The following is a 14,282-nucleotide window of genomic DNA, read 5'->3' as shown; positions in this document are numbered from 1 at the left end:
ATGGCAGGAGCAGACAGGTTAACCTGGTCTTGAAATAAGAAAACAAATACATATCTCCTACCACCCACTACAATTGTTCACTAAATTCTGAATTATCCCTAGTCCCCTGAATTTTGCTATTCAATAAGAGCAAAGTATCTTCTTTTAAAGACAAGAACAATGCTTTCCTTTGAAATTTTGCTTACTGTGATGGCTGTTTGAAAGGGTGAGAATGCTGAAGCCTACACAAGATTAATAACCTGATATTGTTGGATATAGTCTCTTTTGCATTGCTGGGCATTTGTATTGCATTGCATTAACATTAACCCAGCTGGATTTTCCTATGTATTTGATACGGTTAATGATAAAATTCTGTTTCACCATAAAAACATGGCACAGCTAGTGCAATTGCACTGAAATGATTGTCACTGTTGACACCTGATCCTCCATGAAAGAGTCCTCATTTGTTGCATCCCTGAGGGATCTGTGTAGCCTGTGTTCTCAACATCAATTCAAAGACTAGGTGAGAGTGTCAATCAGGAGAGACTGAAGTGTCTGCAGCCTACAGGTGCTCTCCATCCCTTACCCTATCTATCACATGAGACTTATCGCATAGGCATGGATTGTTTTGTTGACTGAGTCTCAAAAAGGCTCCCTAAAATAATAGCCTAGCTCCTAGCTCAGCCACAGGTTTCCAGCCTGTAGATAAGTTTCTAATTTGATGTTGCTTTCTTTTGCTCTTTTGGTTCCTTTTAAAGGATGTTTTCTACAACAGAGTCTATGGACAAGAGTAAATAAATTGAAGATGCGCTTACTGTTGGGTGCACTCCTTCAGAGGCAGTGCTTAAAGGCATGTGCAGGTCAAGCTGAGGTATTCAGGGTGCTTCAGAGCATCCTGAAATATTCTTTGGTTCTTTACATTCAAGATACAGTGTTTTCAGTCTGCCACAGTAGACTATAGAATAACCCATCAAGCAAAACAAATAGTTTATAACGATTTAAGTGGCCTGTGAGAAATGCCCAGCAGTTGATAAGCGTTTAGAAAACAGCCCTTCGTTTGCTTAACCATAAGTAAATGGAGTTCACAGGTATTGTGTAGTCATAATTCCACCTAGATTTTACTGAGGAAGAACATTACCTGATTGATGCTGGGATGAACCTGTTCATCTTTTAAACAGTAATACTTTATTACAGAAGTAAATCCTAGATTCACATGTATGAATATTTGAGATAAATATTAGATAATTAGTCCTTTCAAAATGCTGAAAAAAAACCCTGAATTATATATATATATATATATATATATATATATATATATATATATATATATATATATCCAAAGTAAACATATGTTTGGATTAAATGAACTCTGTCATGAGAGGAAACAAAAATTCAATTTTGTTCTGGCGGAAGTCTCATGGATACAAGAATTGTGACATATTTATGTCCACGTAATTTCAGGATAATAAAATAAACAGTCCCCTTTTATTTTGTCTAAACAGTTAGAGATTCAATTAAAATACATTGAAGGTGAATTTTCTAATTTTTTAATAGAATTGTCATTTGTCTTGTTCTATGGCTAGTGATATTGGAAAAAAAAATTACATCCAAAAACTTCTAGTTTATCATGCTGTTCTGTGAGGACTACTCCAGCTGACTTCTTGGAAGAGCCTAGTACATACCTTTTTGCACAGAAAAGGAAGTACTGTTTTTTTAACTGGCGTTCTGCACTGTGCAGCATAAATTATATTAACCTATTAGTTGGTCAGCCCCAACTTGAATATTAGTGCTTAATGATGGCTAATGCCAAAAAAATTGTATTGCCTGGTAATGCAATATATTAATTCAAAATGAAATTGTACAATTTAATACAAGTGCAAGAGCATCTAATGGACATGAACAGGTGTGTTTCATGGTTTCTTTCAATCTAAACATATCCACATTCATGCTGAAGATGTTGTCATGCTGGTGGAATCCAATTACTGATCCTTAAATTAATAACCCTATTAGGATTTTATTTTTGCACAATGTAAAAACACTTAGAGGAAATATAATGAAGATTTGAAAGTAGATATTTGAAATAAATATCAATAGAGTAGCATACAGTCACCAAAGAAAAATTAAATAAGTGAAAACAAACATCAAATACATTAGCTATATATCTGAGCATATCACAGTATAGCAGCACTTTCTTACATCCATTTCTTTTCTCTCTTAATCATGTGGCTACTAAATTTGTGTACTTAGTTACAATGTGACAATTTAACTGTTAAATAAATTTAGAACAATATGCCGGGTGACTCTGCTTTAAACTGTCTTTTCTGACCTGTTTTTATTTGAAGTGATAGCTGCAAAACTTTTTAACTCAGTAGCCAACATGTAGATGTATATATAGATACAGATACAGACATAGATATCAGAGCACAAAGTTGCAGGTTAATATTTATATATATGAAAAATAAATTTGCTGTACTATTTTACTTCCTTTAGAATAGTTACCTAATCTTCAATGGAGTTTATTCCAGGGCTTAGATTACAGGTCCTTGTTAGACAACATGCAATGCATTTCCATGTTTTTAATCAGATTTAGCTATTTTATGTATTGATCTTTCTTGCTTTTGCTAATAAGTGGAAACATTATTTCATTTTTAAAAGGCTTCTACTAGAAACAAGAATGTGAAATGCATTTCAAAAGAGAAATTTTTCTTAAATGGGAAATTTGTTTTCTTAAATATGAAAACTTCAGAAAAGAGAGGGGTTTTTTTCCTTAAAATATTTTTTCACAAGACTGAATGTAGTATTTGTTGGAATACCCATAGCTTTTTAATGTTCTGAAAACCTTTACTTGATGGTGATAAAGTGATTTCAAAGGGTCAGCTAAGGCACCAAGCTTCTGTCTTTTGGTTCAGACCACAACTGAGGGTACTGTTTGAATATCTGAAGACAAAGACACTGAAAGAAAAGTATTTGTTACTGCAGGGAATTAAATCACTCTGAATAACTACCTTTAGGGAACAAGTACTTTTTAGTTGAAGTATGGCTGCTGTTTGTTGTCAGTGGGAAAAGGCTATTAGGAATTTTTCTGTCTTCAAAATAAGAGGGTACATAAAAGAGGACATTTATTCCCTCAGTTGATTCTTCTGTAGAACATCACTTGAGCTCCTGGTCTCTACTTGGGCAGTAACATTCATTGCTTTAGATAACAACAACAACAACAACAAAAAAGAAATCCAGGCTGTTCTATTTCAAAATGTGATGAGATAAAGATATTATTCAATTCAAGATTTTCAGTCATATTCTATTTAACTGACACAAGCCTTACTTACCCAGAAGTGCCCTTCATGCTAGTGTTACTGTCAACATGTGTTGCTTATTCTTCTCAGTTGAATATTCTAAAAGTTCCTGAGGTCTCTTCCTTCTTTATTCATTTTCATCTCCTACAAGTATAGGTAGTCATCATCTGCTTCACTTTGAATATAGCAAAAGATAACAAATGGTGATAGAATGAAAAGGCTAGCTGCAGACTTGAATCTTATAAAGACTTGAATGCTCTTATAATCCTCTAGAAAGTGTCAAAATATTGTCTACTATTATATAAGGCCTTATGCATGAAGGAGAAGTGTTTCAGACTAAATTGGTTTAGGGAAAAAAAGTGGAAATATGTATAGAAGGCATTTTTTCATGCTACCAACAAAAATATGGTGTAAAGCTTTTAAAGTGTTGGCAGAAGCATATGGCAGAAAAATCTGTTGAGGGCTAAGATCACAAACTGGATTTACTTCTTCACTCTCTTTTTGTTTCATACTTGTGTGCTTCCACTGACGTCAGAGTATAATGTGCAATGAGATGGAGAATCAGGCTGTCTTCAACTGCCTACCTCTCTGTCTTCTACTTCCCAAAGCACTTCTTAAATGAGATGCATTGTACTACAGAATATTATTTACTTCAATGACTGTGGCTCTAAAAATGGTGCAAAATAGATCATCTTTTCCATTCTTTTCATTCTTGAGGACTACCTGTGCATTGCCCAATCAGTCAGCAAGATAAAACTCTGAAGCCAGCAGGGTGGATAATGAAGAATGCAGTTTAGTCAACCTCAACTTATTTAATAGCTCATTTCACTAGTCTGTTGCTGCTGTTGTATTCTGGAAGGAATCCTCAATTGCAAACAGGAAGTAGCAGAATTAGGGAGTGAGCATGGTGTCATGTACATATCTGTATTCTACAGTTCATCAGGATGGCTGTAACCATGGACATGCACTCAGCATTGACACATGGCAGCATCAATTTCAGTCCTCAAATTTCACATGATCAATTCCATAATTTCCACAACCCAAAATGGGACAATCTGAGGTTTTGGAGAAAATCAAATCTCTTCCTACAACAAAGTGCTTTGGAACAGCCATTTCACGTTTTAAAATAGAGATTTTAATATCTTTCTCCATTACAGTCACAAAAGTGACAATACTAACAGCCATCTCTTCTTCCTAGACACGACCAGGACTTGCAGAGGGAGGGTTTCTCATCTCTTAGTGTAGTATTATAGTAGACACCTGAATTAGCAGCAAGCAAACTAAGTTTTAGACAAAGAAGCATGAAACAGCACTTCTGCTCATTGCTGGGGCAAGGCTAAGTAGCTCAAGCACAGCAGTGCGTGCAGTGACTGTGCAGCTTCTGAGACCTACATTTTTAAGGACACTTCACTGAACCTTGTAGATATTGTAGTTTCTTCAGAGCTTGCTGGATGTAGTATACCATTGCTTAAAGTACCTTTAACTATCTAATTTCTTGAATAAGCAGTTATTGAACAAGATGTAAAATACCATCCACCTGTCTTGTGGAGGCTTGTATTGCTGTCCTTTAGCAAAATCAGAAACTTACTGTGTAAATCATTTATTATGACAGTAATAAATGCAATGGATGAGAATTCATACTCTGGATAATGTGAAAACAAGACCAAGTACAGAAACTTGCATAAAATGTTTAAAATCCAGAAAACAGACAAATCCAAGGATCTGTGTTTCACTAGCCTTTATTTCTCACCCCATGCATCAGCCTGACAGTCTGGTTGTATTCACCCCTTTTTATCATTTTGCAACCTGTCATGTCCCATTTATAGTATATTGGCAGACTGATTCTCAAAGGAAAGAGGGTTTTGTTTACAGACAATTTTGATTATCAGAGAATGTCGTGCTTAGTAATCAGTTATCCTCCCCACATCTTTTTAATCCAGCAGCACTTAATATGGGGAGAAAAGGTTGGCAATTGCACGTGTGTGTAGGTACATTTGTATTGAACCAAACTCCATATGAAGGGGTCCACCTGGAAAATTTTTCTGTGTATTTCATCTTCCAGTTTGCACTAAATTTGGAAAGATTCTCAGGCAGAAAGTTAGTGATCAGACCCCATCAGCTTAACATAACTAACAACTGCATCTGCTCCCAGCTTGTCTACTGGAAAGGAAAAAAAACATCTATTGAGGGTAAAACACCATGTATAAATTTCTGAAAAACAGAAATTCTTTATAGTTATTCACTTGAATCCAAGTATATGGATATCAATCAGCAGCTGATAAACAGGTCTATAAATCCACAAAGACTTTTTTAAAGGCCTTTCCTATTCTCTTTGCAAGCACACCTTTTCTAAGGTTTTTTACTAAGCAGTTAGCCTGTTGGAGAGCTCCAAGGAAGTGAAATCAACCTCTGCTCCTGCTAAGTAGCTGCTTTGAAGCAGTTACCTGAGACTATTTTGCCTCTGTAGTTCCTCAGCTGTGGGGCTCAGTCTTCCTTTTCTGCTCTTCCAGAAAGCTTCAGTGGGTAGCTGCATAAATAAACTTGTAACAGGCATGCAGCTTTGATTTTGCTTCCTAATCTCTCAAGTAGGAATTAATTAGAGAGCTAAAAAAACTAGGCAAAACAGCTTCTCTGGTAGACTTTACCTGTAGGAGACAGAATTTTAAATGGATAGTATATCCATGTACACAGTTATTTCACCCTTTATTTTAGCCAGAAGTTCTCTTAACCTTTTCTTGTTTAATGATGGAAGTAATTCTAGCTGTCTGTTTTGGGGGTTTTGGTCTGGTTTTGTTTTCTAAAAAAAAGAAAAAAAGAAAGAAAGAAAAAAAAAAAAGACCAGCTAGGCTAACCATTTATACTTCTTTAAACAGGCAGGACTAGAAGTATTTCTGGTTAGTAACTATTCTTAGGTTAATATTTTTTATTGATAGAGGAAAAGAAAACTGAATTTTGTAAGTATGAAAGTACTCATTCTGTAGTTCCTCGTATTATTCTTCCTATTATAATTATTCCTTAATCAAGCCTAATCAAATCCTTAATCAAATCCTAGTGTTCCAAAACCTTGAAATATTCTCTCTTCTAACAAAAGGGCCTTGTGTATACTAATACTATTTTCATGTGTTATCATCATATGAAGATTTTAATTAACTGGTGCAAAATACTTGATCAAGAGAATGCCTTCACACAGATTCATTTTAATGCCCTTAACACTGTAGATATATTATTGTATTAAGCAGCTTATGTGCAAATTGCAAAATTTTAAAATAACTTTAGGAAATTAAATTTGGTCTTAACATTAAAAGTATATGAGCGAGTCATTTTAGATATGCAGTTAATCAAAATAGATTGTTCTAGCCTGGCTTATTTGCTGTCCACTAGAGGACAGCACTGCTTTTGTATCTGAATGATATAAAGTGATAAATATGTGCAGCATTTTCTTTGAAAAACAAACAGGAGCCTTTTGAGCTAGTTATTTAAACAGAAAATGCTTAACACTTAAAGAACTAACTGAGCAGAAGACTGTCTTTGATTGTAAAGATCTCTAAGTATTTAATATTTAATATTTTAATATCTTTCTATAAGGTAATCTGCTTTCTTGAAATTAAACAATTTTCCTGCAAATTAAAATTTATAGCCTGTTTTAAAAATAGACTGAGTATAATTCTCAAGCATGTATCATATTAAATGCCCAATTCTATAGGAAAAAAAAAAAGAGTAAAGTGTATGAGAAAACGAAATAGATCAAGTATTACAATTAGAATTTTCTAGGTGGGAGGACCAAATATTTTGATTCAAGCTTTTAGCTCATTGAAATTTTGGGGAGGAGATATAAATACCTACATATGAAAATGCTGATATTTTTAAACTAATGACAAATTTGGAAGATTATAAAAAGTTCATGCAGCATCTTTTTGAACATGTGGATTAGTGCTATGTATTGGACAGTAAGTTCAGATGACTCACTTGTATTTCTGCATTTTTGTTAGAGGTACAGTGCAGCTGCTCACTGGAGACGGAGGACAGACTCAAAATCTATTTTGGCAATACAAATAAACATGGTGAAAATATGTACATTTAATTGCAGATTATTTTACAATTTTATTATTTTATACCCCCTGAAAAAATAGATAATGTTGGAAAATAATTACATTATTTTAATGAATTAGGTATTTTGAACAATTTGTTCAAAGATAGTGTTAAAATTGCATTAAATATGCTGGGAAAAAGAAATTACATTATCATAATATGATTTTTAAAGTAAATAGTAATCAAATTTTATTAATAGTAACCAATGTTAAAATCACCAGATTGATTTCCTTCTTTTTGTGGGTATATTTGTGCTCACAGTTTTAGTATTAAGCTTTCTCTATCCCCAGGTCAGAACTAATACCCAAATATTTCCTTTTTCACATTCTAAGGCTTACTCAGAGAATGAATACAAGTAAATCAGTAATTTAGCCAGTTTAGCTGAGTTGTTATTTATAAAGTGAAATCTGCATACAGCAGAGCAATAGGAAGATTCAGAGTACTGAAACTATAAGTGTAAGTATCTTTGTTGACCAGTTGACATGCTGAAAGGTCCTTTGTAGTTGTTCGTTCTTATATTTACAAATTGGAGACTAATTCACGGCAGTATTTTTTCCTCCTTTGAATATATTCATTGCATAACTTGATTACACATTTGTCAGCTTTGGACTAATTATTTTTCTACAGCTAGGGCAGGGCATTGCATCTTCTGATTGTCTTCCTTACTAATAGGATTCTGTCTGCTTCAGCAGGCAGTAATTGAAGGCTTCATGTACAAGATTTAAAGAAAGGGTGGAGGGGAAAAAAAAAAGTTTTAGCCTCCATGGGCCATTGTCACTCTTTGTGGTAAGCAGTAGAAGAGAAAAAGAAGAAAATTTAGCTTGAATAGAAAAGTCAGAGAGGAGGAAAAGCACCGGACAGGAGAGAGTGTGTTTTAGTGCTGTTGAATTATGCGTAACGAACCCTGCTCTGCTGTAAATATCCCGACAGTGAGTGTTCAGGTGTAAATTTACTTTCTCAAATGTTGAATTTTAAAGAGCAGGTTTTAAGTGAGTTAGTCTGCTGCTGTATATTCACTGCCATGAAATTTTCATAACCTTTCCCCATAAAAATGCATCTCCTTATAGCAGCTATATTTTTGTCTACAGAAAAAGAGGAAACTGCTGCCAGTCTGAATTCAGACTAGTCATCATTGCAAAGTCAGTGTTTGGCAAATGCTGTCACACTGTAGTATCTCATACTCTGTGTTTTCTCTTTGTATCAACTATATATCAGATTTTTCTATGTGGTTATCATGAACAAATTTAATTTTATGGGAAGTGACCAAGACTATGTAATTTATTTTTAACTCCTGAAAGACTGAGTTACTTTCTAAAAATATGTAGTATTTTATTGATGTTGAATTTGGTTCTTAGTGTATATTTCCTTATTCATTGATAGGTACTATATTTATGTAAAAATAATGTATTAACTCCTTCTCTTTTTTTGCATGTCACATATGCTCAGAATATTTAACATTCTTTCTAAAAAAAATTGTAAACATTCAAAATATGCAAATATTTATCACATTGTTTTGTTCTAATCTGTCTTGGTTTTTTTTTAATGGGAAAAAATATTAACAGCTGCAAATGCTCCTGAATATTTTAATGATGTAAAATCACGTTTAGAATCAATATTATCACAGAAATAAATACTGCATCATAGCAGAAACAGCCATCTTGAAGCTATTAGTAAATACTTGGTTCTGTTTTCTGGATGTGTTCTCATTTGCTTGGTTTTTTGAGGTTTGTTTTTGTTGTTTGTTTTGGGGTTTTTTATATTTATGGATGCATCCTTTGTTGCAACAGAGCCATGTTTATGATACATGTCTTATGCTAAGAGTTGTCCACAGGACAAATTCATAATTTTGGACCTACAATCAATGCACTTCCCAGATTTAAATGTATCACAGTGTAGTTTTCAAGGCTTATTAAAGGCAATGATTTCTTGTTGCTTTGTCTTTTTTGGTTTAGTTTGGTTTGGGGATTTTTTGTTTCTTTTTAATTCAAATTCTAACCTCCAAAGTGAAAAATTATTACTGACCTCATGGAGAAAATAAGTTTCTCACTAAGAATTAACACATGTTATTAGTGATTAATTTTTTGCTGCTGTGATTTATTTTTTTAATGGCTTTCTAGGCTTTTCTAGAAACACCTTCTAGAAAATCCTTAAGGGTTTCTGGTAAGAGTTAGCATATAAATGCAGTAACATGTATTTAGTAGAAAAAAAGCAGCTATTAACTAAATTCTTCAATGACTTTATTTAAAACATCTCAATATCTGACAAATCAGTTTTACTGCTAGTTACAACTGCTTCATCCTGTTATAACTACATTCAGTTTTACAGATTATAAAAGTGTATTTATAACTCTCCTTAGGAACTAGGTTGTATTCCCTATTCTAAGGATCAGATTTTGGGTTCCAAAGTTCAAAAGCAGCTGTAAACCTACTGAGTGGTTCTCCTCTATACATGGTTTTTTAATGGTGAAATAAGTGAAATAAGTCTTCCAGCTGCAGATCTGGAATTGCTCACCAGGCAATTCCAGATCCCATATCAGTGACCATTGATAGAAGCTGACTAGCTGCTGCTAGTTATGCATATTAACGCTTTATGTAAAATTTTCTGAGAGTTATCAAGCCCTTTGCATCTTGCAAACCACATGCAAACTCACATTTTATTGATTTTGTGTTTTTCGTTCAGGGCTATGGAAAAGCGCTATTGATCCCCTAAGTGATTTTGCAAATCCACATGTGAAAATATCAGCACGAAACTAATCTCTCATGCTTTGAACCACCTTGGCTTTCCCAGAACGCTGACTTTGTATCACTTTCAGCTTTTGATAACAGAGGGTAAAATCAAGCCTCGGGGCTATGAGGCACAGCAGGAGTGCCAACTAGCAACGTATTTATGTGCATACTCAGAGATAATCTGCCTCTGTGTTGTCCCAAGACACAACTGTTAAGTAAATAAAGTGACTAATAAGACTATTGTTTCTATAATTATCCCCCTGTCGAAGTCAACAAGAGAAATAGTCATCTTCTACATTGCAGCATAAAGAGATGGAATCAATGATATAACTAGCTAAGTAGGTAATTTTTGTACTAGTAATATTGTTTTATAACCTCCTATTAAAAAGAGAGGTCTTTGAATGTATCTGTAATCCAGACAAAAGAAATGGGTTGACCTGTGATGGGTGACATTAGAAAAGTGTCCTATGTTTCCTTAATTAGTATAATGTGTTATGAGATTTTGATATGCTTAGTTTAAAAAGGGAAAAAAAAAAAAAGGCAGAAATTACTTCTCGTTTAAAGAGAACCTGCTTCCTGCTTAAGTGGCTAATATTTTAATTAAGTCTGGAGTGAAGTTTTTTGAGTATCTCCTGATAAACTCCCTCCTTTATGTTGATGGTAATTAAACAGATCCCCAAGGGCTCGGGTAGGCGCTTTGCAAGGCCCATGCTGATTGTCAGACAGGAGACACTGACCAGTTGGTTTGCTCTTGAATAGCCCACAGCGTGCTGTCAGCGCAGCAGTTTGATTTTTCTGTATTGTGAGCTGTTGTCAGGGCTAACTGGGTCCTATTGTGACTGAAGATGTTGCGCAAATTGAGGCAGATGGCTCTGATTCAGACACGTGTCATTCAGAAAGAGGAGAGGAGATTGGCCCTGCAAAGTGGGGTCAGACGGGGTCACAGACCTGCTCTACACTTGTTAGTGTTTTCAAAAGCCCATGTGCAGCAACTTTGTTGTTGAGGAGTAACCAAGAAGGGGAGGGGGGGGGAAGCAGGGGGAGGCATGTTGTGCTCCTTGTTGGGAGATGGAAAGATGGGCGCTGTTCTCGTCCTCTTGCTTCCTGTCTCCTGGGCCTGGCTCTGCCCACGGAATGAATTAACGGGATTGACAGAAGTTCATTGTGCCTAAAATGGCTTTTCAGTCAATTGTGGTGCTTAAAAGGCTAGTTTTGCTTTTAATTCCGTGTAATTAGTGGGTTCTTCATGTCTTGGAATTTAGTAATGGTGCATTAGTTCTAACTTTTTATCTGTCTGATTGGTTGGTAGGTTTTTTATTTCCTTTGTAGCATTTTTAATAATTATATTTTTTTAATAATTATTATAAAAGTTTAAAAATACTGGCCACATTATTATGGTTCTGGAGATAAATTCACAGATGGAATAGCTCTGTCTTTCTGTTACTGTCATTTCAAACTGATTGTTCTATATGTTTATCTTTTTGACTTGTTTTAGTTTGAATTAATTTCTGGGATTACAGGAGGAGACACATTTCAGAAAGTACAATAGTTTGGCTTTCTGTATGTGTTTTGCTATATTTAGCATAGTTGTATTGTCTTTGGGGTACCAAATAATGAAAATCCTTGGAAAATTCTATACAGCTGTTGTCAGGTTCTCAGTGCCTATGAATATTGTAGATGAATTGAGAAAACAATATTTACATTATAAATTATTTAAATAAGATTTAGTTTGTAGTTTGGTTTGTACTAAATACAAAATTTTGCATAATAGGTCTTTGCCCTTCTAAAATACAAAAACATTTACATAAACTATGTTTGAAGAATTTATGGGAGGTTTTATGGTTTATCCTCTGAAATGTATTAATGAATTTAGAAGGATTTTATTATATTTGAGCTCATTTAACTCTTGCAGAGTTAAAGAAACATTAGCAGTCTTTGACCTTAACATCCTCAGTAATTTTTCTCTTTTCTTTTTTTTTTATTTTTCCTCCAGGTTTGCAGCTAAGACTGTGCACAGTGGGTCACTGGTGCTAGTCACAGTGGAGCTGAAGGAGAGCTCTACAGCACAGCTCATCATAAACACTGAGAAAACTGTGATTGGTTCTGTTCTGCTGCGGGAGCTGAAGCCTGTCCTGTCCCAGGGGTAACCTGCTTACATCTGGACTTCAGAATCTGGCACACAACGAAAGTGCCTGGCATCCACTACTGCTGCCTTTCATTTATAATAATAGCCCTTCCATCTGGCAGTGGGGAAAGAATACACTCTTGACATTCTTGTCTTCTGCTTTAGAATGCTAGTGCGTATCTATCATGTATGCAAGTCCTTTCCTTTTTTTTTCTGCTTGCTAACCAAAGAACATATATTTTACTGTCAGTTATCTGTGCTTTTAAGTGTATTTTAAATGTATTTCCCATTTGTTCTACCCTAGTCCTTTCCTCTCTCTTCCCTTCCCCCACTACCTTCCTTCCCCATCAGTTTCCTCTCCCCCCATAGTGGACAAATATTAGGTAATAAAGTTCAAGGGAAATCACACTGCTTGAAAGCTGGGTTCAAATGGCAGCTGGGTTTCAGCAATATACACAACAAGTATGTGGTTCAGAGAGAATTTCAGTGTAAGTGTGAAAACACAGTAAGTACAGCAAAATGGTGCCTGTTTTCTAGAAATGCTTGTAAACCTGAACTCGTCTGTTGAGAACATTGTTCCTACCTACTGTCATTTTCTCAAATATTTTATGATGCTAATAAAGTAGTGCCCATGAATACAGGCTCCCTGTTTTTTGTTTTGGTAGAAAATTGTTAACAGACATGTTGGTATTGTATATACCTGGTTAGGTAAATACGAACAAGGTGGACAATATATATATATGTATGTATCAGCGAGTTGTTCTTGCAAAAGTAGCTAGTATTTGTGCTCCTATGATTATTTTCTGCTATATGGTTATATTTTCTGCCTATTTTCAAATTGTCCTACCCATAAAATACTGATTGAATTGTTCAAATTATTATTAAATGAAATACTGATTATTAGACTGTTGTGGCAAATACTGTCATCTAGCTTAATGAATAGTTCAGCTTTATTTCAGATTTCTTTTTTAAATTAGATTAAAACATTTCCCAACCTTGTATAAGCCAGGGCTTGAGGCAAAGAGAAATTCATAGCCATATCAACTGAACTATTCTGGAGAAGACCAATAGCCTTGCACCAGTTGGTGTATCCAGTTTTCTTGGTACAGATCAGTGGTTTTGTCAGGTCAGTGATTTTGGCCTTCCCTTCACATTCTGGTTGCACGGCAGGATAGAAGATGCTGAGCATTTTCATTTCTTATCAGTTCTCCTCACTTCCAATTTTTTTTTCATAGTAGCTCATGCCTTTGCTACAAAGATACTTGAATAAGTGTATCCTTCCTCTGTCACCAGGACCTTTGCATGGTCCTTAGATGCCCAGCTGGTGCTGTTCTAGTTTAGAGTGATAAAAAATGCTGCTTTTTTCAAAAATGTTCCATTACTTCACACTAAATTCTTCTAAAATTTTCTATTAAAATTTAGTAGAAGTAAAAAGAGGCTCCAATGTGAAGCAGAGCTTATTGGCAAATGCTAAAGGGAGTTTAGGTTTTTAAGGCATTTATCTTGCTCTTCTGTGAGAAATGTGGTTCTAGAGTTTGCTCTGGCACCCAGAAAGAAACAAGAATCTTACACCCTCAAGAGAAATGTGCATGTTCTTAATCAACATTCACATTATTTTTTTGAAGTCCTAATCCTGCAATATGTTTGCTATTGAATTAGTTTTCAACTGTGATGTAAATGCTATTCAAACCGATGAAAAATGAATTGCTGTAGAAACTACTGTTGTCTCAGGGAAACTGCAGATTGGTCTGTAGATAATCTTCAATATTAAGACCCAATGAGAAGATGGTGAGGGAAAGGTGCAGAAAGATGCACCTTCCTGAGAAAAGATCCTGAGAAAAGACTGAACTGTAAAAGCTTTGGCCATGAATGTAAAGGAGAAAACAATCAAGAGCTGCTTCTCATACCACAGTATAAATCAAAGAAAAGCACATTAACGCTGTGTAAGTCACACACACTGCTGAGTATTTTCTGCCTCTTTAGAGTACTAAATGCATTTTAGCAGTGAAGCCCAGAAACATGCATAATAAGGATATTTGGGGAGTTTCTGGTAGTAATTTATATTTTTTA

General features: G+C 34.8%; 1 protein-coding gene across 1 annotated transcript in view; it reads left to right on the top strand.

Moving 5' to 3' along the window:
- AP3B1 (adaptor related protein complex 3 subunit beta 1) overlaps positions 1-12,840 on the top strand; it is a 155,012-nt gene extending 142,172 nt beyond the window's left edge. Inside the window, exon 27 of the mRNA XM_083884158.1 lies at positions 12,081-12,840. Coding sequence (XP_083740284.1) covers positions 12,081-12,234 — 154 coding nt within the window. The 3' untranslated portion in view covers positions 12,235-12,840. The remainder of the gene's footprint in view (positions 1-12,080) is intronic.
- The last annotated feature ends 1,442 nt before the right edge of the window (positions 12,841-14,282 follow it).

This window comes from Zosterops lateralis (genome assembly GCF_965231275.1).
Source record: "Zosterops lateralis genome assembly, chromosome: Z".
In the NCBI taxonomy this organism is placed as follows: Eukaryota; Metazoa; Chordata; class Aves; order Passeriformes; family Zosteropidae; genus Zosterops; species Zosterops lateralis.
Note: the sequence above shows the minus strand (reverse complement) of the source record. Positions and strands in the feature narration are given on the sequence as shown.